Raw genomic sequence first — 26,993 nt, 5'->3', positions numbered from 1 at the left:
TTGTTTTGTTTTGTTTTAAAATTAATTAATTAATTAATTAATTTATGGCTGTGTTGGGTCCTCCCTCACCTCTGTGCAAGGGCCCTCCCCATTCGTGGCAAGCGGGGGCCACTCTTCACCGCGGTGCACAGGCCTCTCACCATCGCGGCTTCTATTGTTGTGGAGCACAGGCTCCAGACGCGCAGGCTCAGCAATTGTGGCTCATGGGCCCAGTTGCTCAGCAGCATGTGGGATCCTCCCAGACCAGGGCTTGAACCCGTGTCCCCTGCATTGGCAGGCAGACCCTCAACCACTGCGCCACCAGGGAAGCCCAAGGTGATTGTTTTGAAGTCTTGCTTGAGTAGAGCTGCTGTCAGTTCTTTTACAGGGACAGTGTCTTTTTTTTTTTAATTAATTAAATTTTATTTTATTTTTTGCTGTGTTGAGTCTTTGTTGCTGTTTGCGGGCTTTCTCTAGTTGTGGCAAGTGGGGGCTATTCTTTGTTGCAGTGTGTGTGCTTCTCAGTGTGGTGGCTTCTTGTTGTGAAACACAGGCTCTAGGCTTGTGGGTCAGTAGTTGTGGCACGTGGACTCAGTAGTTGTGGCTCATGGGCTCTAGAGCGCAGGCTCAGTAGTTGTGGCACATGGGCTTATATGCTCCATGGCGTGTGGAATCTTCCCGGACCAGGGATCGAACCCATGTCCCCTGCATTGGCAGGTGGATTCTTAACCACTGTGCCACCAGGGAAGCCCCAGGGACTGTGTCTTTTGATTTTTCTTCTTTTTCCTTTTGAATGGACTGTGCTTTCCTATTTTTTACTATGCTTTATGATTTTTTTTTGTTGTTATTGAAAACTGGACATTTGAAACTAATAATATGGCAACTCTGGAAATCAGGTTTTTTTCCTTTCCTGGGGTTTGATGCTTTTGTTATTGTTTTTGTATTTGGGGTCTGTGTTGAGGATCAGCCTGAAGTATAAACTTTAAGGTCTTTTTAGGTCTTTTTTGAGCCTTTTCCTGGGCATGTGCGGTCACTTCGGAATTTTCTCTGTATATGCAGTTGTTTTGAATGTCATAGTCATTAATGTCTCCTAAAAGGGGAAAAAGAAAACAATGAAGGGGCAGCCTTTTAAATCCCCTGGAAGGCACTTTAGCTGTGGGAGAGGGGCTTTGAAGAGTTGGTGGGGCTGGGGTGCAACAACAGTGGCTGCCCACCTCTTTGTACCTGTTATCAGACGCAGCAAGCAGTGATCAGAGCACAGATCCCTGATATTTGGAGGGCAGGGTCCTTTTTCCCACATGGGCTCTCACAAGCTAAGTGCAGGGAGCTCTAGGAGCATGTGCTTGTGGCTGGGGGGAGGGTTGGGGCATGGACAGCTGTTATTGTGGTAAGAGCTGAAATTGATGGAATTGAACCACAGTTTATGATCTAGACTTCCTCTAGAAGTTGCAAGCATGGATATAAACTCCTTTGTTTACCTTTTTTTCCCCTTATTTCTTGAAAATGCTTGTCCACTGTTACATTGCTTTGTGTGTTGCTTGTTAAGTCTGATGACAATCTAATTCTCTAATTTCTTTGATCTTTCTATGTGAAGGCCCTGAAGATTTTTTTCTGTATCTTTAAATTTAATCCCTGTATTGTGCTATGTCTCAGACTTGATCTGGGTCAGTTTTCCCAGGTAGCTGGTGGATTATTTCAGTGTATTGATTTAGGTCTTTTTTTTTTTTTTTTTTGCGGTACGCGGGCCTCTCACTGTTGTGGCCTCTCCCATTGTGGAGCGCAGGCTCAGCGGCCATGGCTCATGGGCCCAGCCGCTCCGTGGCATGTGGGACCTTCTCAGACCGGGGCACAAACCCATGTTCCCTGCATCGGCAGGCAGACTCTCAACCACTGCACCACCAGGGAATCCCTAGGTCTTTTTTTTATTTCTGGAAAGTTTTTCTTGGTATTAGTTTTAAATATTAGTTCATTTCTTCCCCAGGAACTTCAAGTATATGTGTGTTGGATCTTCAAGTATATGTGTGTTGGATCTTCTTTATTTTTTTCTATATAAGCACTCAATCTTAGATTCCTTTTTACTTCTTCTTTCTTAAAATTTCTTTCTCTTGTTTATTTCTTGCATTTCTTCTCCTTACTAAATATTTATTCAACTCTACTCTTCCTTGGGTACTTTGTAACTTAATTTTTATGTTTGATATGATTTTGTCTTTTTCCTGAGTTTAATCATCCCTTGAAGTTATTTTTTCACATCCTAACATGCTGATTAAGATTTAATTCAGTTTAAAGTGCTGTGTTACAATTTTCTTCTGATTTGTTGTTGGTTTATGGGAAGAATTTTTCTCAGCTGAAATGTGTAGATTTGCTTTTTAAAAAATTTCTTACAGTAGCTTTTTATGGAATTGGTTTGAATCTTTTTATTTATTGGCATTTAATTGACAGGGTTCCTAATTCAAAAGCACTCTTCTGTCAATTTAATGTTGTGATGTTTCTTCAGTGAGTGATGCGACTACTGGTCATGGTGGAGTGGAGAAGAGGTTGTTTTTCTTTTCATTTTGTAGGATCCTGAATTTTACCCCTTTATTTTCTTCTTTTTCTTCACCACCCAGGAATGCTGAAAACTGCATAATATCTAGTTTTATCTACATTCTTTGTTGATTTGATGGTTTGGATCAGGAGGATACCATTATCCTCCAGACCCAAAGTCTATATATAGACTTTCTGAAATTATTACTTCAGTGGTAGCAAGGAAGAATTATATTAATATTAATTAATTAATTCTATAACTGGTCAACTCCTTTTTCATCTTAGTTATTTTATGTGGTCTTTTCCCTGTCTTTTATTGTCTAATTCATTCTATATGTGTACTTAGAAGATGTGCATTCATGGTTATTTATTGGTTGTTTAAGAATTTACATGCTAGCTAGTATTCGGTTGTGGTCTCAACTGTAATATAGTTGTAGGGAGATGGTATTTGAATCTGGCCCCACCACTTAACTGGTTTGTTACATTTAACAGTGTACATCACCTCTCTGGACCCACCATGTAGAAATGAGGTTGAGGAGAACTTTTACCTACTAGAATTATGATTGAATGAGATCAAAATTGTAAAGCTCTTAAAACATTTAAGTGAAAATGTGTTGTTTCAAACACTTGACATGCTCTAAAAGCCTGTGCTTCAAGGTGAATGGTTAAACCTATTGGTAACATCCTTGTTTTCCAGGTTGCCGGAGGAGCCAATATGAGTCAGATTTCAGAAGCACTGAGCCGATACAGGAATAGGTCATGTTTTATGAAGGAAGCCCTCTACAGGCTCTTCACAGAGACATTTTCAACACAAGTAGCCATGCCTGCTATTTTAAAGGTAACTGCACCTCAGAAATGTAGTTTTTATTACTACTTATTATTTGGTTCAATTAAAGTTGTTCATCAAACACAATGAATACGGTTAACTTATATGCCTTATTCTATTGTGAGTCAAAGTGCCCTCACAGATAGAGGAGAATGGTGTTAGGCTTAAACTGCTAGCGCATCTCTTGTTTTGAGCATCTGAATCAATTTGAGTCATTCAAATTTTTTAATTTGGTCTGAGCAGGGGATTCTAGAAGCATTGCACTATTTTGCCTAAAACAGGACTTAATCTTTAAACATGAATTCACTTTGCCTAAACATTGTTTTATTTGTTTACTCTTTAAAATCTAAGATATGGTTTTCTGAAAGAAAACAACAACAGTATCCCCAATAAGAACAGAACAAAATAACAATAATTGAAGGTAACCAAGTCTACCATTTAAAGTTATTTTGTGAATAAAGTAAAATTACCAGTATCGATCGGGCCAACTTTGCCTTGGTTTACGGAAGAATGAATTTATTTTAAATGTAATTGGAAGTTTTAAGTGGTTTGGGAAGGAAAACTGCAGTTATTTAAAATTAAATGTAACATAAAAATGAAGACTCTTAAAGTCACCTTGTTTTTATCATTTGTAATTTTTTGTAGTTCCATAAAACTAGGACTATTTCTGTACCATGGGAGATTAGATTTATTCATAACTTAAAAATGGTACTGTATAAAGGAAAAAACTGTGGATCTTTGTTTCCCATCTGTAAGGAGGAGGTTGAATTAGATGTTCTAAAAGTCCTTTTCATATCTAAGACTGTGTGATTTTTGTTTTTGAAAATCATCTTTGTTTTACTTCATACATGTTTATATTGCCGATGATGGCAATCCAGTGAAATCCTAAGAGCAGTTTAGCAATATAGAAAAAAGATATTTTCCATAGGAGAAGTGTATCCCAGGTCTGAGTTCATGTAGGTGTCAAAGTAAGGGGCTCTGGTCTCTTAACAGTTCATAAAATCATGGTTCATGCCTGTATCAGCAGACTGGTCTCTGAGGTGGGTAAGGATGATTATCTCTATTTGATAGACAAAGCAGACCATGTTGTCCCTGAATGTTAGAGCAGGTGTGGTCTAAGCTTAGTATAACACCTTCATTTTACATTTGTTTCTAGGTCTCACGCAGTCTGTCTTCTAGTTGCCTTTCTAATGTTAGGGTTTTTTTGTTGTTTGTTGCTTTGCATGGCTTGTGGGACCCCAGATCCCCGACCAGGGATTGAACCCGGGTCACAGCAGTGAAAGCACGAAATCCTAACCACCGGGCCACCAGGGAACTCCCTAATATTAGGTTTTACCACTTTTCAGATTATTTCAAATTCCCCTTCTCTTGGTGGATTCATCCCATCTTTTTGTCCACTTTATGTTTTTTCTTATCACATTTCCCTTCCCTAGTAATTCCTCTCCATTCCACCCCTATCTCCATCTCCTATCCAGATCCCATCTGAGACCCTGCCTAAATACATTCTCTGAATGAAGCCTTTGACTTCCATACCAGAAATGATTGTTCCCTGCATAACCACCTTAGGCAGCACTTTATTTACACCTCTTTTTTGGTGCTATTTTCAGCTTCATGTTTTGACCTCCCTTACAATATTATTTGTTAACATACTTTATTTCTTTCATAAGGCTTTATGCTCAGGAATAGGGTATAAGTGATTGATGTTGTGTCCCCTGTAGTGCTTATCATAATGTCTTGGGTGGATTGAGGCTCAATAAATGACTGTGAAGTCACAGATGACGAAACAGAGGTCCAGAGAAAGGAAGTGAGTTACCTAAAGTCACACAGCTAGTTAATGGCTACATTTGGATTGAAAGGTATTGCTGGTGTCCTAAAAAATAAATGCTGAGGAAGGGGAAAATCTGTTACTTTTTGTCCCAATGAGCAAATATTTTTGACAACTAACACAAAAATAAGACTGTGTAAAGAATGCTAATGTTGTCACATGCCGCTAAAAACAAGTTCATCTTCAGCTTGTGGCTATAGGAATGAGGAATCATCCATTGGATTTGCCAGTGCAGTTCACAGCCAGTGCTTGTGCCCTCAACTTAATACGCCAGGACCTGGCCAGGGGGATGCCTGTTCGTCTGTTGTCAGAGGTTACCTGTCTACTTTTCAAGGCTCTGAAAAATTTCCCCCATTACCAGCAGGTAATTTGGTTTGAATATTTGACTGTGCTTCTTACTTGAGGACAGATATATGAAAAATATTTTTTGTTTAGTTCTGATTTTTCATCCTGAGAGAGAGAGAAGGAGGGAGGAAGGGAGGAAGAGAGAGAAATAGGTAAGGAATTCATGTTTGTCATAGAAAAAATAAGAAATATAAATAAATAATAGGGTTTAAAATTTTTAAATTGATCAGAAACCAGTTACCCAGAAACATCTACTATTAACACTTTAGCACATCCTATAGGCTTAACATCATGTGTGAAATTAAACTGAATTGAATCACAGATCTAAATATAAAAGCTAAATTAAAGGTCTAAATAATATAAAAGCTAAAACCATAAAACTTATAGAAGAAAACGTGATGTCAGAGTAGGCAAAGTTTTCTTAGGATACAAAAAGCATACATCATAAAAGAAAAATAATAAATTGGAATTCATCAAAATTAGAAGCTTCTGCTCAAACACACACAGACATTAAAAAATGAAAAAGTAATCCAGGGCTGGGGAAAATGTTCATTTTATGTATATGACAGAGGACTTTTATCCAGAATGTGAAGAACTGTTTGCCTTGTAACACAAGACAAACAAACCAATTTTTTAAGAAGGCAAAAGATTTGAACAGATACTTCACCAAAGAAGATAGGCAGATGGTAAATGAGCACATGAAAAGATGCTCAGTATCTTTAGCCATCAGGGAAATGCAAATTAAAAGCACATTTGGATACCACTGCACACCTAGATACCACTACACATCCCCTAGATTGATTGAAATAAAAAAACGGACAATACCAAGCGTTGACAAGAGTGTAGAGAAACTGAAATTCTCATATATTGATGTTAAGAAGGTAAAATGATAAAACCACCAGTTCAACAGTCTGGTAATTTCTTTGAAAGTTAGACATGAAAGTCCTCTTTCATGCTACATAGTCATTTTACTCCTAGAGAAATGAAATCATATAACCATATAACGACTTATACACAAATGCTCATAATATCTTTATTCATAATCCCCCCCAAACTGAAAACTTAATGTCCAGCAGCAGATGAGTAGATAAACAAATTGTGATATATTCATATAAGAAAATATTACTTGGTGATACAAAGGAATGAAGTACATATACATATACAACATGGATGAATCTCAAAAACATATGCTGAGCAAAATAAGCCAGACGCAAAATAGTAGATACCATATGATTTTACTTATGTGAAATCTTAGTAAAGGCTAATCTGTAATGACAGTATAATTTTCTGGGGCTGGAATTTGCAGGGTTGGGATTGAGTGGAAGGGGGCACAGTGGAACTCTTTGGGGTGATGGAAATATTTTTTATGTTGCTTGTGGTGGTGGTGGGTGGTATTAGTTACACGTCTTTATAAATTTGTCAAATCTAATTGAAGTGTGTACTTAAAATGGGAATTGATTTACTAAAAATACAACAAGGAAGGTGGTCTTCCCTTGTTTAAAAAAAAATCTGTATTTCCACTTTCTCTTGAAAAAAGTTGTATGATCCTTCTCAATTCAGTCTTAATTCCTGCATGGCAGTCATCAGTTGGAGCTGAGTAACAACTGCCCCTATAGAAGGGTATGAATTCTCCAGTTTGCCATAATTCCTACCACTGCCCTATTGTTTCATACTCTGCTTTCTTCACTTGTTTATGTTACTGCCTAGTTCCTGCTGGCATTTCAGGTTTGCTATACCTGGCTCATACACTGCTGTCATGGCAGTGCATGTCACTGGCCTACTCATGGCCTTTCAAAGAGATGTTATATTTTTCTATTCTTGAAGCTATCCTAGAAGGCCTTTTCTCTTTCTTTCCTATCTTTAAAGGCATAGTTCAATCCCTACCAATCATAGGTAGAAAGTAGAAGCTCTATCACAGAATTAGTTATGAGATCTGGTAAGGACATTTATCATTCAGTAGATGGGTCAGACTTCCGGTAATTGATTTGGACTGACACACAGGCAGGCAACTCTCCACATAGATCTTCTAGGGTTCAGGGAGAAGGGAGACTGCCTCTTTGCCAAAAAAGGGGAAGATTGTTCTTTAGGCAAAGGTGAATGTTACAGAGTTTAATAGTAAGATTAAATGAAGAACTTGGAGAGGACAAGGTACACAACGAGCTCTCAATAAGAGAAGCTTATTAGTAGCACCTTCCAAATGTTTAATTAGAACCTTTATTTAGAATGAGTATACATTTGTTCAGAATTACTTTTCTTTATTCCGTTAAGTTACAGAAGAATTGCCTACTCTCCTTAACCAATTCCAGGATTCTTGTGGATGTTCCATTTGACAGGCAAGTATAAAATTGGATTGTCTGATTTTGGGGTGTTGACCAGTGTTACTCTGAGCATTGTTGGCTTTTGGTTATTAGCCTAGCAAGGGTCTGATTAAGGCTGGGATAAAGTGTTTGGGGAGAATGTTCTGTTGAGATTTTTCCACAGAGGTGTTCGGAAGTACTATACTTGCAAATGTTGTCTTCCAAAGTGTGATTCCAGTTTAGGGCAGTAGGTGGTAAGGACATGGGCGCCAGAGAGTAAAACATCAAATCAAGTTCTAGTCCTTTCATTATCTTTGTGTGTAAGTTTCCTCATTTGTAAAATAGTGACTCTTATGAGGATTAGATATGATGTTTGTAAGGTACTTATCACAGTGCCTAGCATAAGAGTGCATGCAGGCTGTTCTAAATATTAACCATTCTTTTTGTTATTATTTTATTGATAATGCTTTTTTAAAAAAAAACCAAACACAAAACATCATTGTAGGGCTTCCCTGGTGGCGCAGTGGTTGAGAATCCGCCTGCCGATGCAGGGGACACGGGTTCGTGCCCCGGTCCGGGAAGATCCCATATGCCGCGGAGCGGCTGGGCCCGTGAGCCATGGCCGCTGAGCCTGCGCGTCCGGAGCCTGTGCTCCACAACGGGAGAGGCCACAACAGTGAGAGGCCCGCATACCGCAAAAACAAACAAACAAAAACATCATTGTAGACTCCAGAGGGGTTCCTCTTGAGGCCATTGTAATCTCTCAGATTCATGAGTTCCAAAACATTAATAATAGTTGCCATTAATAATAGTTGCTGCCAACAGGAAAATTAGCCACAGTCTGATATGAACAAAGCCCATGATTTATGCATGCAAGTTTATAGGCTAAGCCATTCTCAAATCTAATTAAAGTGTGTACTTAACATGAGAGTTGACTTTTAAAAGTACAGTAGGGAAGGTGGTCTTCCTCATTAAAAAAAAAAATTCTGTATTTTCACTTTCTTTTGACAAGTTGGAAGCTCTTTTTCAACTAGTCTTCATTCCTATATAGCAATCATCTGTTGGAGCTGAGTAACAGCCGTGAGTAAAGGGCCATGAATTCTGTCTAGCTAAGTGATTTGTTTGCTGTGGCATTTTAGCACTGTCTGCAATTCAGATTATAAATTACTACCTCTTGGGGAACTTTTTTCCTTTTTCAGACCCATCATAGTTGAAACTGAGTGCTAAAAATAAGTCTTTTTTAGGTCTGTCAGTCTTTGAATCTTGTGCATTTTGCTCACGTTCTTTTATTTTCGCCATGCCTCGTGGCTTGTGGGATCTTAGTTCCTGACAAGGGATTGAACCTGGGCCCTTGGCAGTGAAAATGCATAGTCCTAACCACTGGACTGCTGTGGAATTCCCACTCACATTCTTTTTTACATGCTCTCCTTTTCCTCTTCTGATTTTCTCTTCTTTTTGCCAAATGCTCTTTCATAGCTGAGGCTTTATAAGTCCAAGACTATTTTTGTTAAACAAGATTTGTTGGGGAGGCTAACTGATTTCTTCACTTCTCATGTACAGTTTCACAAACTTTATTGTGAGAAAAATACTGTTTTTTAGGTTCAATGCTGCCAAATTTGTTATGAGATGGCTCTGTAAGCATGAAAACCCCAAGATGCAAACAATGGCAGTGAGCATAACCTCTATTCTAGCCCTGCAGGTATGTGATCGCTAAATGCAAAATTTCTCTCTCCCTAGTCTTGGTGGAGCTTTGATGGAGGTCTAACATTTCACTTTTGGCTTTTTGTTTGTTTATAGCTCTCACCTGCGCAAACTGCGCAACTTAAAGAAGAGCTCTTCATGGCAGTTAAGGTAGGTTGTCACTTTTATAACTTTTTTTTCAATAAAAGTAATTTGTGAACATAGTTTAAAAAATTAAATCATTTTAAAAAGCTTATAAAATGAACAATCTGTAAGACCTGCTACCCAGAAGAAACTATTCTGTACTCATATAGCTATTTCTTCTCCATATCTCTAAATAAAATGCTTATAATTGCGGTTTCAGTCTGTCACACAGAGTGAAGTAAGTCAGAAAGAGAAAAACAAATATCGTATATTAAAGCATATATGTGGAATCTAGAAAAATGGTACAGATGGACCTATTTCCAGGGCAGGAATAGAGATGCAGACATAGAGAAACAGATATGTGGACATGAGGGGACGGGGAGGGTGGGACGAATTGGGAGATTAGGATTGACATAAATACACTGCCATGTGTAAAACAGATAGCTAGTGGGAACCTGCTGTATAGCACAGGGAGCTGTCAGCTTGGTGCTTTGTGGTGACCTAGATGGGTGGGATGGCGGTGGGGGGGCGTGGGAGGGAGGTCCAAGAGGGAGGGGATATATGTATAAATATAGCTGATTCACTTTGTTGTACAGCAGAAACTAACATAAAATTGTAAAGCAACTATACTCCAATTTAAAAAAAAGAGAGAAAAAAAGATTTATCAGTTTTAGATGTTATCTCGTGATTCTGCTGGTATGGTAAATAAGAATTTGGCTCTCCTACATATATCTCTACAAATTACCTCCTTTCCCAACCCCCAATACATTTATATTATAAGTTTTAATAAATCAGTATCTACATTATGATTATGCTAACATTGATCATGAAAAAATGTACATCATTGTTTTATTTTGCACTTCTCTTGTTCTGAGGTGAGGCTTAAGCAATCTTTTTTTTTTGGAAGAGTCATTTATAATTTCTGTGAATTGTCTGTTCATGGCCTTTAGTTTTTCTTTAGGGTTGCTGGCTTTTTTCTAATTTATAGGATTCCTTTATAAGATGCAAGTAATTTTTCTCCAGTTGGCTGTTAGTCTGTTTTTACTTTATTTATGGCATGATTTGGTACACAATAATTTTAAAAAAATTTTTATATTGTTGAATTTATTCTTTTTTTTTTTAAAGGAGAAGTTTTTGTCATTGGGTTTTAAAAAATATTTATTTATGTATGTATTTTGGGTACAAAGGGTCTTAGTTGCAGCACGCTGGATCTTTGTGTGGCACGTGGACTTCTTAGTTGCGACGTGCATGCAGAATCTAGTTCCCTGACCAGGGATCGAACCCGGGCCCCCTGCATTGGGAGCGTGGAGTCTTAGCCACTGGACCACGAGGAAAGTCCCCAGATGCTGGCTTTAGATTGGAGCAGAAAGGAAGGCAGAGTACACTGATGCAAGGGCAAGCAGGTTGTTAGATTTTGTTAGGAAGAATAGCTATGGTTCCCAGTGAAAACTTAGATGAATTGATCAAATGAGAGGAACAAGAAGATGGCAGTTAAAGTTTGGGGAGTGAGAATTATGAAATAGTAGTCTTTGGAGTGAATTCATTGAGAAATATAGTAGGATTGCCAGGTACAGTTGAATGCCCTTTTGAAATTTAGAGGCAGATATTAAGAGTGAGACTTGAGCACAGTCTTTTTCAATATTCAGATTTTGGAGGTGGGGCATGAAGTAAGGTTTAACTAAGGTAGGAGTTTTGCCAAGATGATGTGGTGGAAGAACACTGAAGTTACTTGGAATGCTAACAGTAATAGATAGAGGTAGAGAGAGATAGATATTGATATGGAGAGCAAGTACTTAAAGTAACACGGAGGGAAGTGTAGCCCTGTAGTTCTTGGAGAAACCATTTTAGGTAGGGGTACTAAAAGTTCAGGCTTTAACGTGGATGGATCTAGAGACTGTCATACAGAGTGAAGTAAGTCAGAAAGAGAAAAACAAATATCGTATATTAACGCATATATTTGGAACCTACAAAAAATGGTACAGATGAACTGGTTTGCAGGGCAGAAATAAGAGACATAGATGTAGAGAACAAACGTATGGACACCAAGGGGGGAAAGCGGCGGGGGTGGGGGTGGGGGTGTGATGAATTGGGCGATTGGGGTTGACATGTATACACTGATGTGTGTATAAAATGGATGACAATAAGAACCTGCGGTATAAAAAAAAATAAAAGAAAATTCAAAAATTAAAAAAAAAAAAGTTCAGGCTTTAGATTAAAACAAACTAGGTTCAGCTACTAACTAGCCATAGCCCTTAGGTAATTTACTTATCTCCTCTGCGCCTCAGATTCTTTATCTGAAAAACTGGCATTGGACATGGGAGTAATATTTTGCAGTTATTTTGAGTATTATTAAGATAAAATATGTAAAGCCTCTAACCATGGGACTGACCACAGCTGTCATTGCTTCCCAGGTCAGCCTCACTTTCTGCTCCCTTCCTTGCTGCCACTCACCCTATTGGCTGTCTAGGTGATTGCTACCAGCGTGCTGTGCACTCATATTCTTCTTTTGGCTCTAACAGCTTTATTTTTGTGAATTCTCTTGATATGTTCTCTCCTGATTGGGTAAAATATTTGAGATGGTCTCATTCCTCCTGAAAACAGACATAATCTGGTTTGTTTAGCATTGTTATATTTTATGTATCTTTTCATTAGCTGGTTAAGTGGAAATGGCTTCGCATGACAGGTGAAAACTTAGATGAATTGATCAAATGAGAGGAACAAGAAGATGGCAGTTAAAGTTTGGGGAGTGAGAATTATGAAATAGTAGTCTTTGGAGTGAATTCATTGAGAAATATAGTAGGATTGCCAGGTACAGTTGAATGCCCTTTTGAAATTTAGAGGCAGATATTAAGAGTGAGACTTGAGCACAGTCTTTTTCAATATTCAGATTTTGGAGGTGGGGCATGAAGTAAGGTTTAACTAAGGTAGGAGTTTTGCCAAGATGATGTGGTGGAAGAACACTGAAGTTACTTGGAATGCTAACAGTAATAGATAGAGGTAGAGAGATAGATATTGATATGGAGAGCAAGTACTTAAAGTAACACGGAGGGAAGTGTAGCCCTGTAGTTCTTGGAGAAACCATTTTAGGTAGGGGTACTAAAAGTTCATGTTTAGACGTGGATGGATCTAGAGACTGTCATACAGAGTGAAGTAAGTCAGAAAGAGAAAAACAAATATCGTATATTAACGCATATATTTGGAACCTACAAAAAATGGTACAGATGAACTGGTTTGCAGGGCAGAAATAAGAGACATAGATGTAGAGAACAAACGTATGGACACCAAGGGGGGAAAGCGGCGATTCAAAAATTAAAAAAAAAAAAGTTCAGGCTTTAGATTAAAACAAACTAGGTTCAGCTACTAACTAGCCATAGCCCTTAGGTAATTTACTTATCTCCTCTGCGCCTCAGATTCTTTATCTGAAAAACTGGCATTGGACATGGGAGTAATATTTTGCAGTTATTTTGAGTATTATTAAGATAAAATATGTAAAGCCTCTAACCATGGGACTGACCACAGCTGTCATTGCTTCCCAGGTCAGCCTCACTTTCTGCTCCCTTCCTTGCTGCCACTCACCCTATTGGCTGTCTAGGTGATTGCTACCAGCGTGCTGTGCACTCATATTCTTCTTTTGGCTCTAACAGCTTTATTTTTGTGAATTCTCTTGATATGTTCTCTCCTGATTGGGTAAAATATTTGAGATGGTCTCATTCCTCCTGAAAACAGACATAATCTGGTTTGTTTAGCATTGTTATATTTTATGTATCTTTTCATTAGCTGGTTAAGTGGAAATGGCTGTCTTTTTCCTTTCGCATGACAGTCTAGTATGTGTGAAAGAAAGCATGAATACTAGCTTAACTTTTGTCTAGAAAAATTCTGATTTGAAACGGTATATTGGAATCTCTGTTAAATAAGTCAGTGGTTTCTTCAAGCTATTAGGACATATTATACTACAGACTAGTGTTATCCTGTAGCCATACTGACCTGCTCAGTGGTGTAGAACAGCAAACTTTTTTTTTTGCCTGGAATATCTGCCCCCCTCCCCTTTTTATGTCCTTATTCCTTGCTTAGCTGCCTTGTCCTTTTTTTCTTTTGGTCTCTTTTACATATTACTTTTGTATGGAGTCTTCCCTCTCCCACCTTTTCTAAAGAAAATTCTTAGGCTTTTATGTGTTTCCTTCAGAGCATTTACCAAAACTAAAAATTATTTTATTTAGTTGAGATAAACTGTTTTTTTAAATCTGTCACTCTTATCTGAATATGTGCCTGACTTCCAGAAGGTGTTGACTAAACATTCTCTCTCAATATGTGAATAATGGAATAGCTGATATATACTTGATGATGAGGTTTATTAACCAGCACCAAGAACTAGATTAAGTGCTTGATAAACTTTAATATTTTTTCCTCACAAAAACCCTAAAAAATAGGTGTAAGTCATTTTATAGAGAGAAAGTGGGTCACAAAGCTATTAAGTGGTAGAACTTGGGTTTAGAACCGAGGTTTGATTCTAAAGCTTTTCTTAACCATTGCTTTCCTTATACTGGAATTGAGTCGGTCACTAGGGCATCTTACTCCCTGTCTCTTTGTTTTTTAGGAACTTCTAGCAATAGTAAAACAAAAGACTACTGAGAATTTAGATGATGTCACCTTCTTGTTTACTTTGAAAGCACTTTGGAATCTTACAGATGAATCTCCAGCTGCCTGCAAGCACGTTATTGAAAATCAAGGATTGACGATCTTCATCCAAGTCTTGGAGGTGGGAAGACAGGATTGAGTTTATGTGTAAAGCCCTTTCTTAAAATATTTATTTATTTATTTAATTTATTTATTTTGGCTGCTCCTGGTCTTAGTTGTGGCATGCGGACTTCTTAGTTGCAGCATGCAAACTCTTAGTTGCGGCATGAGGGCTTCTTAGTTGTGGCATGAGGCCTTCTTAGTTGTGACATGCATGCGGGATCTAGATCCCCGACCAGGGATTGAACCTGGGCCCCCTGCATTGGGAGTGTGGAGTCTCACCCACTGGACCACCAGGGAAGTCCCTGTAAAGTTCTTTTCTTCATGATAAAGTAACCTGTATATTCTTTTCACAGACTTTTTCAGAGTCAACAATACAAAGCAAAGTACTTGGTCTTTTGGTAAGGTGAATTGTTTTGAGTTAATTCTAATTACTTAAAAAAATAGAAAGCTCACACTCATGTAGTACCTACTATGTGCTAGGCACTTTTGTAAGCAGTTTACATGCATTAACTCGTTTAATCTTCACACTATCCCTATAAAGTAAATACCATTATATATGAGTCATCTATTGCTGTAAACAAACTGCAGCTTAAAACAGCATCCATTTTATTCACTTATGAGTCTGTGGGTCAAGAGTTTGAACTCAGCTCAGCTGTACAGTTCTTCTGCTGGTCTCTGTGGAGTTACTCATGTTGCTGCAGTCATCTGGAGGCTCAGCCAGGCCTAGATGCTCTAGGATGGCCTGACTCTCAACTCTGACCGTTGGTGCAGGTTGTTAGCTGGCCCTTGTGTCTCCATGAGCTTCTTCACTTGGCAGTTTCTGGGCAGCAATAGAAGGCAAGTGCACTGTACAAGTGCTTCTTAAACCTCTGATTATATCAGATTTTCTAATGTCTCACAGGTCAAAGTAGGTTACGAGACCCGGGGTATTTTCCAACAACCACTTTGCCACTTGTTTGACACCAACTGGGTGTCCTACAGTTCGATTCAGTTCATTTCTGCCACTAGCTATCCAGAGTTAGCATCAGATCCCACAAGTTAAAAAGCTTAGTCCCACAAGTCTGGCTCCACTTTAGTTGCCAACTGTTAAGCCCAGGCCACCCCTACTTCTGACTGACTTTAAATTGGGGGTTTCCGCAACCCCCTCCTCAGGTTGATAATCTGCTAGAATGGCTCACAGAACTGGGGAAGGCACTTTATTTGCTATTTTCAATTTATTACAGGATACAACTCAGAAATAGTCAAATAGAAGAGATATCTAGGGCAAGGAAGGAGGGATGTGTGCAGAGCTTCCATGCCCTCTCTGGATACAACACCTTCCCAGCACCTTGATGTGTTCACCAACCCAGAAATTCTCCAAACCCCATTATTTAGGGGTATTTATGTGGGGGTGGAGGGGGGGTCTCATCACACAGGCATGATTGATTATTAATTCAATCTTTAGCCTCTCCCCTCTCCCGCTGAGGTTGGGGGCATGGGGTTGAAAGTTCCAGGCTTCTAATCAAGTTTTGGTCTTTCTGGCATCCAGCCCCCATCTAGAAGCTATCTAGGTGCCTGCCAAGAGTCACCTCATTAGAACAAAGATGCTCCAATCACTCCAGAAATTCCAAGGGATTTGAGAGCTCTGAGTCAGGGACTAGGGACAAAGACCAGGTATTTCTCATGCCTATGGATAAGCCCAGATTAAAGGAGGTGGCCACCCCTTGATGGGAAGAGCAGCAGTCACATTGTTAAAGGGCATATACACAGGGATAGGGAAATTGCATTATGTTCTGTACTCTCCCATACATCGTTGTATACATTTTATAGATGTTCAGTCTGAGGCACAGACGTGCCATTTACCCTATGTTATCTAGATAGTAAGAGGCAGAATCAGAACTCAAACTCAGGCAGTCTGGCTCCAGACCCTCTGATATTAGCCACTTTACTATACTTCCTCTTTAACAATTGAATTAATTTTTTAGAAATATCTTTTTTTTTTTTTTTTTTTTTTTTTTTTTTTTGTGGTACCCGGGTTTCTCACTGTTGTGGCCCCTCCCGTTGCAGAGCACAGGCTCCGGATGCGCAGGCTAAGCGGCCATGGCTCATGGGCCCAGCCGCTCCGCGGCATGTGGGATCTTCCCGGACCGGGGCACGAACCCATGTCCCCTGCATCGGCAGGCGGACTCTCAACCACTGGGCCACCAGGGAAGCCCTAGAAATATTTTTGTTTATACTTTTATACTACCTCCCAATCAGGATATTTGTTATTGAGAGATTTCTTTGTTTCCTAAAGATAAAGGTGAAGATTTACAAAAAGTAACGAAGACATACTACTGTATGCCCCTGCAGTTTGCTGTGCTGGTGCTTTGGAAGACACAGATACATGAAACATAGCAAGCTGGTAGTACTAATAATGTTGGGAGGTGGTGTCAGACACATATGCAAATACCTCTCTAATTCATGAGTGACTGTGGTAAGTGCTAGAAAAGAGGCACAAAGTCCAGTGGGAGCCTTTGATTCTAGATCATGAACTCATTGAAAGCAGGGACTGTGTCTTTCCCTTTGTATCTCTAACACATACAGGACTGGGGACAGAGCAGATGTGAAAGGCTTCATAGAGAGGAATACATGATTAGTATTGGAAACCTGGAAGGTACAGAAAAGTAGAAGAAATGAACAAAGGTCATTTGGGGCTAGGAAAGGATGAGAAAATGTAATCATTTGAGGGACACTGTAATATAGAGTATCTGGAATTTTGGGAGAAGGTGGGAAGAAGAAAAACAATGGGAAATCAGGCCAGAAGGGTGGATTGAAGCCTCATAGATCTATACAATGCTAAGTATCCTACTTTTTATCCTTTTGAGAGTCTCTCAGAATACTGAGGGTTAGGGAGGTTGTTCCTTTTCCTTCCTTTTTCTTTATGAGGAAGACCCACATTCTCCTGTAGCTCCCATTCAGTATTTTATTCCATAGACTCTTAGGAAGAAAAGGCTAATATAAAAGCCTCTGCCAAGATTACAAGAGGAACTTGGGACTCAACTGAGTTGTCCCTCTCAGTTTTGCTAAGGATCCTATCTATCATCTTGTCTCTTCTTGTTTGGGGCTGCCATCTGATAGACTCAATGCTGAAGTCATGCTGTTGACTAATTGTGTAGCTGGCCCAGGGAAGAAGGGCAGGGGGTCTAAAAACAGTGGAATTTCTGCTGAAATCATGCTGTTGACAAGAGGGGTATAGCTAGTCTTGGGAAAAGGGGGCAGGGTGGGTCTCAAAACAGTACAATTTTCTGCAGAGTGCCTTATGCCTTTTTCAACATACTAAGTCTATAGGGTATACTTTTCTGAAAGCTGCTTTCAGAAGGAGCAGTAACTTGCTATGGTCGCTTTGACTGTGTATTTATCCTCTAAACCTTTGTTTTTTCATCTGTGTAGTGGACAGACCCTAACTGACCAACCCCCAGTGATTATAGTTTTTTGGTGTTCATGTCTTTGTGTAATCCCCTTCCCTAGAGTCTGGGCAGGACCTGTGACTTGCTTCTAACTAACAGAATATGGCAAAGATAATAGGATATCACTCCTGTGATTATATTACAATATGTATAAAATCCTTCCTAGCAGACAGTCTAGAGAAGTGAGTGGTTGGAGAAGGGAGAAGCCCACATAGCAAAAAAAACTATGGGCAGCTTCTGGGAGCTGAGGGTGGCCTCCAGCCAGAAACCCTCCTTCCTGCAGCCACAGGGGAATGAATTCTGCCAACAGTCTGAGTGAGCTTGGAAGTATTCTCCCCACCCACACCTCACCCATTGGAGCCTCCAGATGAGAATGCAGCCCAGCCAGCCCTTTGATTGCAGGCTTGTGAGACCCAGCTAAGCGAGGCCCACAGAAACTGGGAGAGGAAAAATGTATGTTGTTTTAAGCCACCAAGTTTGTGTTAATTTGTTACACACATAGAAAACTAATACAGTACATAAAATAACTAAAATACTGCCTGCCTTTCATTGTTACTGTTAAACTTAAAGCTAATGTAACGTATAGTGGGCACCCAGGAATGTTAAGTTTTTTAGTCAGACCTGGATTTGTTTTCTAGTCCAACCAGTTATTAGCAGTGTGAACCTGACAAGTCAGTCTTGCTGAGTGTCGAATTTCTTTGTAGGACTATTAAAGATTAAATGAGATAAGGCAGATAAAAAGACATTTCAGTCTCTCTAGCTCAGTGCCTGGCACTTAGTAAGTGCTTACTCAGTGATTTGTTATTACTGATCATCCTCATCAAGGGGGTGGGATTGTAGGTGTTAGGCTAAATCAAAGGGAGGAGAATGGGACTAAGTGTTCCTGTATGTATATGAGCTGAGCAGTAGGAGAGGGAGAGGAGCCAGTTCCTGATTCTCCCCTCCTTTCCTGTCCCTGATATTCTCTGCACCATCTGACCCATAGAACAACATAGCTGAAGTCAGAGAACTCTCTTCCAAGCTGATGACTGAAGATGTGGTAAAGCATGTCAGCAGCTTGCTGCATAGTAAGGAATTGGAAGTCAGCTATTTAGCTGCAGGCATCATAGCTCACCTGACATCTGACAAACAGCCCTGGATATCCCATGACCTCCAGAGGAGAGCACTTCTCCAGGATCTGGTATGAGAACCATTGCTCTTTACAAAATCCAGAGTCATCTCTTCTTGCAGAAAACTTACTTTTCTAGATCATAAGAATTTTTGAAATATGTGTTCATTGTAGAAAATGGGAAAGATAGAGAAAAATATAAAGAAAACATTATAAATCACCCACACCTTACCACCCAAAGCTAATCTCTATTAACAATTTGTTGCATTCCTTCTGATAACTTTCCTTCTATAAAAGTTATACATGCAAACCGTTTATATGGCTTATTCTAATTTTCTTTCCCACTCTCAGCTCTTTTTAAAGCTATTTCTTTTGGTGTTTACCTCCATATCTCTAATGTATGTTGTTATTTCTTGACTTTGTAGTTTAAGACATTATCATTTTATTTTCCCACTTTGGAAAATGAAGATTCTTTTTCTCTTTGTCCCAATGCACACCCTTTCCTATACTCCAAGTATACATCTCCTTTCAGTACATTCAAGCACATTCTGTCTACTTCAGCTTCTCGGAGACTACTTTCCCAAGCCTTCTGTTTTTTTTTTCCATCTGATTTACTTTTTTGCATATCTGTTAGACCACTTTCATCCCAGGATATTCATTTACTGTCATTTGGGAGATTCTCTTTGCCCTCTTGTGTTGGATTCCCTGTTTCCTGGATTGCGTACCTTCCTATTTTTTGGTGTACTCCCCTCATACTCTTGGGTCATATCCTCCAGTAGCTTCCTAAGAGATGTATGAAAAAGAAAATTTGAAACCGTTTATGTTTGAAAAGGCCTTTATTTTACATTCACATTTAGTTGATCAAATGGCTAGGTATAAAAGTTAAGTTTTGAAATATTTTCACAATTTCTAAGTCATTGCTCCATTGTCTTTTATTTCTCTGTATCACTGTTGAGAAGTCCTGTGCCATTTTTCTTTGGAAGCTTTAAGACCTTTGTCTTCAGTGTTTGGAAATCACAGTGATGTGCCTTGATGTGGGTTCATTTTCATCTGTTCCGTTGGCTACTTACTGCTCTGGAAGCTCATTTCCTTCAATTCTGGGAAATTTCTTTCTCTCCCTTTCGCCCCTCCATCCCTCCTTTTTCTTTCCTCTTTTTTCTCCCTGCTTCCCTCCCTTCCTTTTTTTTTGGCTGCATTGGGCCTTTGTTGCTGCACATGGGCTTTCTCAAATTGCAGCGAGCCGGGGCTACTCTTCGTTGCGGTGCATGGATTTCTCATTGCAGTGGCTTCTCTTGTTGTGGAGCACGGGCTCTAGGCATGTGGGCTTCAGTAGTTGCAGCACACGGGCTCAGTAGTTGTGGCTCGCGGGCCCTAGAGCACAGGCTCAGTAGTTGTGGTGCACGGGCTTAGTTGCTCTGTGGCATGTGGGATCTTCCCAGACCAGGGCTTAAACCCGTGTCCCCTGCATTGGCAGGCGGATTCTTAACCACTGCACCACCAGGGAAGTCCCATCCCTCCCTTCCTTAATTTCTATTCTTCTGATTGAAGATTATAAGAACAGCTTCCAACAGGCTAAACACCCACTAGAGGAAGAGAGTTGAGGGTAAAGGAGACTCAGCATTTAGTACTTAGATTTTTCACTTTAGCCCCCTGTTTTTAGCATGGTACTCCCAACCTCAGTTGTTCATGGGATTGCCCAGTCCAGAAATTTTTGTAAGGTGTGGTAGAGGGGATCTTGGAGTCTTGATTCTTTGGTACTTTCAACCAATCCTCCTATTTTCAACCCCACCTCTAATCTCACTTCCTGAAGTAATACTTTTGCCAAATTTTTAAGTCTCTTGGGTGTTCTGTTCAAAATGGTTTGTTTTTATAACCTTCCCCAGTGCTAGATCTATTAAATTGTTACCATTTTTCTCCTGCTTTCTTCTATGTGTGTTTGTCTTCTTTTAAACCGTTTGTATCATTCTGTTCATGGGATTTAGGGGAGGGGGTGGGTGCATGCTCAATCTTCCATCATTAAACAGGAGCCCCTTTTTATTGCATTGTTTTCCACATGATTTTGTTTATATTCTACATATATAATGCTTATCTAATTGATAGTTGGCAGGTTAGGTATCCTAAATTTGAGTAATCAATCCCATATTTTGAAAACTTATGTTGTTTCATATATATGTAATTATAAATGACATGAAACAATACTAGAATCTTGATTTGTCTTTTTGTACAGTATACAACCATCCAGAATTGGCCAAGTTCAAGTTGTAAGATGACAGCATTGGTGACCTACAGGTAATTTCATGATGGTATAGTGCTTTTCTTAAAGCTTGTCCTCAGTCTACTCACTATGTAGAGGCCATGGTACAGTGATAAAATATTAGAATAAAATAGCCTGTGTTCATATCCTGTTTCTTTGTGATATTGGGAAAATCACTTTTAGAAAATCTCTGAGACTCAGTTTTCGTCATCTGTAAAATGAGGCTGGCAGCGTGCAAGATTGAGGGTGGAATCAGATATTGAATGTATAATGTCTCACACAGAGTATAATTTCTTAAATGCTAGTTCTGATTATATGCTCAGCAGTACATCTGTCTTGGTGAGGAATTGACCCTGGGGGGAAAATGTTGAAAATTATTATTATATCCCCGATGTTCACTTGAGTTCTGAAGAAACATCTTCTTTGTACTTATTTAGGTCCTTCAAGGCATTTTTCCCACTCCTTGGCAACGTCTCTCAACCAGAGGTTCAGCTCTGGGCACTATGGGCCATGTATCATGTCTGCAGTAAAAACCGTATGTAATTAAAAAGAATAGTTTTCCAGCTATTTTTCTGTATAAGGATTAAGTTCAAGATGGAATTTTGAAAAATTGTTCACCTATGTCCTGATTTTAACACTTTAAAAAAAGAAACTGAAAAGCATTTGTATTAGTATAAAAAATGCTACAGAATTATAATTGGGGTGGTTGTCAAGCAATATAGAAAGTGAAAGTTTGCTCCCACTCCTATTCCCCATAGGCAAGCACTGTCCATAAGTTGATAACTATAACTATACTTCCAAATACTTTTCTGTATACATGCTATAGTTAGTATATACTATATGTGAATAGGATAATGTTTTTAGACAAAATGGGCTCATTCTGTGCATACTATCCTATAGCTTGCTGTTTTCCCTCAGTAGTTTATCATGAATACTATTCTTCCTATAGTAATACATAGATTTGCCTCTTTGTAATGGTTTGAGGGAGGCTGGGGGGCCAGATGTCAGGAGTTGGTCCCAGGCAGATTAAATGTTTTCCTTGTTTTGCTGTTTTAAATTCCCCTTGGGAATTCTTGGCTTTTATTCTTTTTTTAAAAAAATATATTTATTTATTTATTTGGTTGCACCAGGTCTTAGTTGTGGCTTGTGAGCTCCTTAGTTGCAGCACATGGGATCCTTAGTTGCGGCAGGTGGGCTCTTCAGTTGTGGCTCCAGGGCTCCTTAGTTGTGCCTCGCCAGCTCCTTAGTTGTGGCATGCATGTGGGATCTAGTTCTCTGACCAGGGATCGAACCCAGGCCCCCTGCATTGGGAGCGTGAAGTCTTATCCACTGCACCACCAGGGAAGTACCTTGGCTTCTATTTTATTAAAATTTTTGCTTTTTTTATAAAAGAAATATAGGCTATAATTTTATACTAAAAAACTTGATATAACTTTTAGAATTAATTAAAGGTTTAACTATCAAAAGCATAAGCTATCTTAAAATGGCTTTAACAAGTATTGAGGCCTATATGCAAAAAAAACTATAGAAAATAATTTAAAAGCCTGAAATAATTGTGAGACATGCTATACTCAATTCTTTTCAATTCACGGATATAATACAATTCAAGTGAATGAGTAAGAGTTGAGGAATCTGAAAATTATTTTAAAGTTAAAGTGGCAGGATAAACAGGAAAGAACTGACTGAGAAAAATGGTTTTTAGGAGCTTGCCCTAATACTTCTTTTTATTGATTTATTTATTTTTGGCTGTGCCTGTGGCGTGCAGAATCTTAATTCCCAGACCAGGGATCAAACCCTGGCACACCTTGCAGTGGAAGCACGGGGTCCTAACCACTGGACCACCAGAGAAGTCTCTAACACTTCTCTTTAAATGGTACTGGCATATGAATAGATGGAGGCAGATCAATCAGTTTGAATGGCACTGAAATAGACTCTAGTATATTCAATTACAACAGTAGTAACTGTAACAACAACTAGAATTTAGTCGAGTATTTATATTTACTATGTGCCAAGCAGTGATGTAAGCTATTTATGTGTAACTTATTTAATCTTCACAACAGATAGAAGGGGTAGCATTTTATTGTATATCTGTTACAGATGAGAAAACAAGGCATAGAGAAGTAAAGTAACTTGCCCAAAGTTAAAACAGCCTGCACCGGCAGAGATAGGGTTCTAACCTAGTGATCTGACTCCAGATCACCACTATTAATTAGATTGCTCTGTATTTCTTTGCTATATGATGTAACAGTTTATTTAACATTGTTTCCAGTCTTTTCTATTACAATACAAACACTGGTTCAATGAATAATGACATTCTCTCTCTCACTCTCATTCACACACATACTATATATTTAGGAAAGATGAACATGTGTGCTAATTAAGAGGACAGACCCCAGAATCAGACTATTTGTGCTTTGCTCCCATTTACTAACTGTGCGAGCTTGAGCAAGTTACTGAACCCCTCTGTGCTCCAGTTTCCTCATCTGTAAAATGGGGATTAAAGTACCTATTTCATAGGTCTGTTATGAGAATTAAATGAGGTAGCATTTGCAAAGCATTTAAACATTGCTTGGCTCATAGTACGAGCATTTGTACATAGCACAGTATAAGTACAAGCGTAGTGCATACCATTTGTTAAAATAAAAGACATCACTTTCCAATCATAATCTGCAGAATACTTTTAGAATTACTGAGTCAAAGTGTTATGAATGCTTGTTTTGGTAAGTATTGCTAAACTGTCGTCCAGAGAATTGATTACCAGTTTGCATTCCCATCAGCAATATATTAGAGCTTCCGGTTTCCTTTTATTCTTGCAAAAAGGTTTAGTTGAATTTTTTGATCTTTGTCAATCTAAGGTGAAAGAGAGTCTCAGTTGACGTTTAAGTAGGGTGAACTGTCTTATATTTGAATTGTCTGTTGATTTCTGTTGCTTACTTTTTGTTTACTGTTTTTTGGTCTTTTTCTTTTTAATTTGAAGGAACTCTTGCAAATATTTTTTCCCAGTTTATTGTCTTGATTTTATTCATTGATTTTACAGGTCAATATTTTGTTATATGGCCTCTGGGTTTCAGGTCATGATTATACCTTACAAGATTGATGAAAATTTTCAGCCATTTTCTTTTAAAATATTACTCTCCACCTATTCTCTCTATTCCTTTCTTGTAACATCCATCAGAAGTATCTTATACCTTCTCTGAATCTGTCCTGCATATTTTGTAACCATTAAAAAAAAAGTTTCTATGTCTTTGTTTCTTTTTACTGCATTCCTGGTAATTGCCTTAGATGTGTTTTTGGATAATTGTTTCTGTGTCTAATAGACTCTTGGACTGATTAAGAGAATCCTTTCAGACTGAGTTGTGGACATGTCCCTTCAGTACAGCTTTGTATTTGCTTCTGTCCAGTGTTCTAGAGGTTTCCCTGGGATTGGACTAATTCTTATATTAATTTCTCAGCTCAAGGGTTCTCAGAACATTTAGGGTAATATAAATTCAAACCCCATACCAAATTGGGACTGGTTATAAATTCTCAGGAAAGACTTCTCCCCAGCATCCCAGGCTAAGATGCAGATGTTTCATTGTCTTATCCGTTGTCTTGTCTAGCCCTTTGTGGGGCCAGCTTTATGCATTGATTTTGCTTCTGACTTCCTAAATTAAAATCTAAATTCCTACATTACTGAAACTGACAGTCCTTTTCTGCCCCACGATAGTTACAGGTTAGGTTACACAAGCTTTAGGTGCTTTTTGCTCTTTGTGTCTGACTCCTGGACAATTCCCTTACTTTGTGCACTCAACTATGAATTAAAAACTTTTTCAATTATACTGTATCCAGCTCTGGTGTTTTTAGGTTGTCTAGCTCAACATATTGCCTGAACTTGAAATTTGTACTACTTTTGTAATAAAAGATGTTCTTATCCTTTTAGCTAGGATTAGAGACATTTGAAGCATAGAGTTGTCCAGAAGTAAACATAATAAAATAATCATCCATTATCTCATTATACAAGCCAAGCATTAACTGGCATATTTCTTCTAAATTGACACAGTTTATCTGTTAATTCCTGTGTCAAAAGGCTTAAAACTTTGTACTCTTTCTTCAAAATGGTGAATGTGGTAATTTGGGAATATTTAAGATGCCAACTTGTCCATCAGGTTTCTTTGCTTGATTTTCTTTCAGCCAGCAAATACTGCAAAATGTTAGTCGAAGAACAAGGACTGCAGCTTTTGTGTGACATCCAGAAGCACAGTGAGGCAGACCCCCAAGCACAGCACATTGCAGCCTCCATTCTAGATGACTTCAGAATGCATTTCATGAATTATCAGAGACCCCCTCTCTGTTGAATGCCCTTCTTATCCTCAGGGGCTTCAGAGGTGCTCTGTTGCTCAGTGTCAGGTCTTCTGCCCTGTCACCAATTGAATGTTGAATTGAATTGAAACAAGTTGTCATTGGAGTTTGTAAGTTGACTGCCTTCTTGGCCTTTTTTTTTTTGGTTGATTTTCTATAAGTTATAAGAAGGTTGGGTTTGTATGATAGCTATGATCCCAAATCAAGTTGGAATCATTCTGGGAATACCCTTTCAGCAGTTTTGAAAAATCAAGCCCTGGACTCTGTGTGAAGACCTGTGAGCTTGTGTTGGAACAGCTATGCCAGTTACTTTTCTCTAGCCCCAGCCAATTTCTTAACTCTGAGTGTTTGTCAGAGGAAAGGAAAAAGAAAGACTTACGGGGAAACTTTGATATTTATGTTAAATTTCATGTTTGAAAGAATCTCCTAAGTTGTTATTCCTGGTTATATGAAGCCACTGGAAAAGAAGTACATGAAAAAGTTCTAGGAAACATACCCGTATAAATGTATTGTTTGGAAGGCAGAACCTCTATTGGAGGGGAGGAAAAGAAATTATTTTTAATAGATATTAGAGTACCTTCCACTTGTTGGGTGGAGGGAAGAGAAATATATTTTTATGATTTTGGATAGTCTACCTTTTACCCTTCTTCCTCCAACTTTACACATTAGACTGAGTAAGCATAACATTGTGTGTAATTGGGTGTGCTGGTGGGGCATGGTCAAAGTTAGGACTGAGAATAGAGTGTTCAGATGAAAGATTATATGGGGATTATAAATCTCAATCCCTCAATCCCTCAAATTTTTAATTTGAGTTAGGACTGTGACCAATACTGAGAGGAAAAGGAAGGGCTGTGCCAGAGATGTAAAGAGGTGCTCTTACCTAATATGGAGATGAGAAAAATAGTGAGCTTTTCTGAGAACCAGCCTCAACCACAGTATAAACTATCAGAAGCTTTGGTTTGTGTCCTCTGCAAACCCGCTCTATGGTATAGAGTATGAAGTCCTTCCTCACCTTATTATTGACAACTAACAAAACATGTTTTACCATTCATCTGTTTGTTTTTCAAAGAAATAAATTCCTTTCTGAATTAGTAGCTTATTTTAGGACTAGATTTTTGTGCTGTTAGCTGGCCAGACTCTTAACTGGAATGCTATATACCTTCGTTTGGAATCAGATGAGGCTTATTCTTTTTCTAAACCATATTTCAAACTATTGCTCACTGGTGACTGGATAAGAGGAATTTGTAACCTGCTTCCTTCTACAGTCCTGCAACTACACAGTATTTTCTCTCATTCACTCTTTTGCATGATTCAAAAGGCTGTCTTACTTTCCTGACCTGAGTTCCGTACGTCGGAACATGCTGTTACCAGATACTAGCTTAGGCTAATGTGAGGAGGGTGGGTGGAAAATAGTGCCTGTTGAGGTCCAGTTCTACACTGGGCACCTCTCCAAGTTTTGTCTCATTCACAGCAATCCTCTGCGATAGTTGAGTTTTATCCTCCCTATTT

At 38.8% G+C, this 26,993-nt stretch overlaps 1 protein-coding gene across 1 annotated transcript in view; it reads left to right on the top strand.

Moving 5' to 3' along the window:
* ZYG11A (zyg-11 family member A, cell cycle regulator) overlaps window positions 1-25,480 on the top strand; it is a 65,566-nt gene extending 40,086 nt beyond the window's left edge. The window contains exons 4-14 of the mRNA XM_007109522.2: window positions 3,200-3,340; window positions 5,341-5,517; window positions 7,767-7,831; window positions 9,395-9,494; window positions 9,593-9,646; window positions 14,214-14,375; window positions 14,710-14,754; window positions 18,770-18,964; window positions 21,120-21,181; window positions 21,584-21,681; window positions 25,317-25,480. Of these exons, the coding sequence (XP_007109584.2) occupies window positions 3,200-3,340; window positions 5,341-5,517; window positions 7,767-7,831; window positions 9,395-9,494; window positions 9,593-9,646; window positions 14,214-14,375; window positions 14,710-14,754; window positions 18,770-18,964; window positions 21,120-21,181; window positions 21,584-21,681; window positions 25,317-25,480 (1,263 nt within the window). The remainder of the gene's footprint in view (window positions 1-3,199; window positions 3,341-5,340; window positions 5,518-7,766; window positions 7,832-9,394; window positions 9,495-9,592; window positions 9,647-14,213; window positions 14,376-14,709; window positions 14,755-18,769; window positions 18,965-21,119; window positions 21,182-21,583; window positions 21,682-25,316) is intronic.
* The last annotated feature ends 1,513 nt before the right edge of the window (window positions 25,481-26,993 follow it).

This window comes from Physeter macrocephalus, chromosome 4, assembly GCF_002837175.3.
Source record: "Physeter macrocephalus isolate SW-GA chromosome 4, ASM283717v5, whole genome shotgun sequence".
NCBI lineage: Eukaryota > Metazoa > Chordata > Mammalia > Artiodactyla > Physeteridae > Physeter > Physeter macrocephalus.
This window is presented reverse-complemented; position numbering and strand designations above follow the sequence as displayed.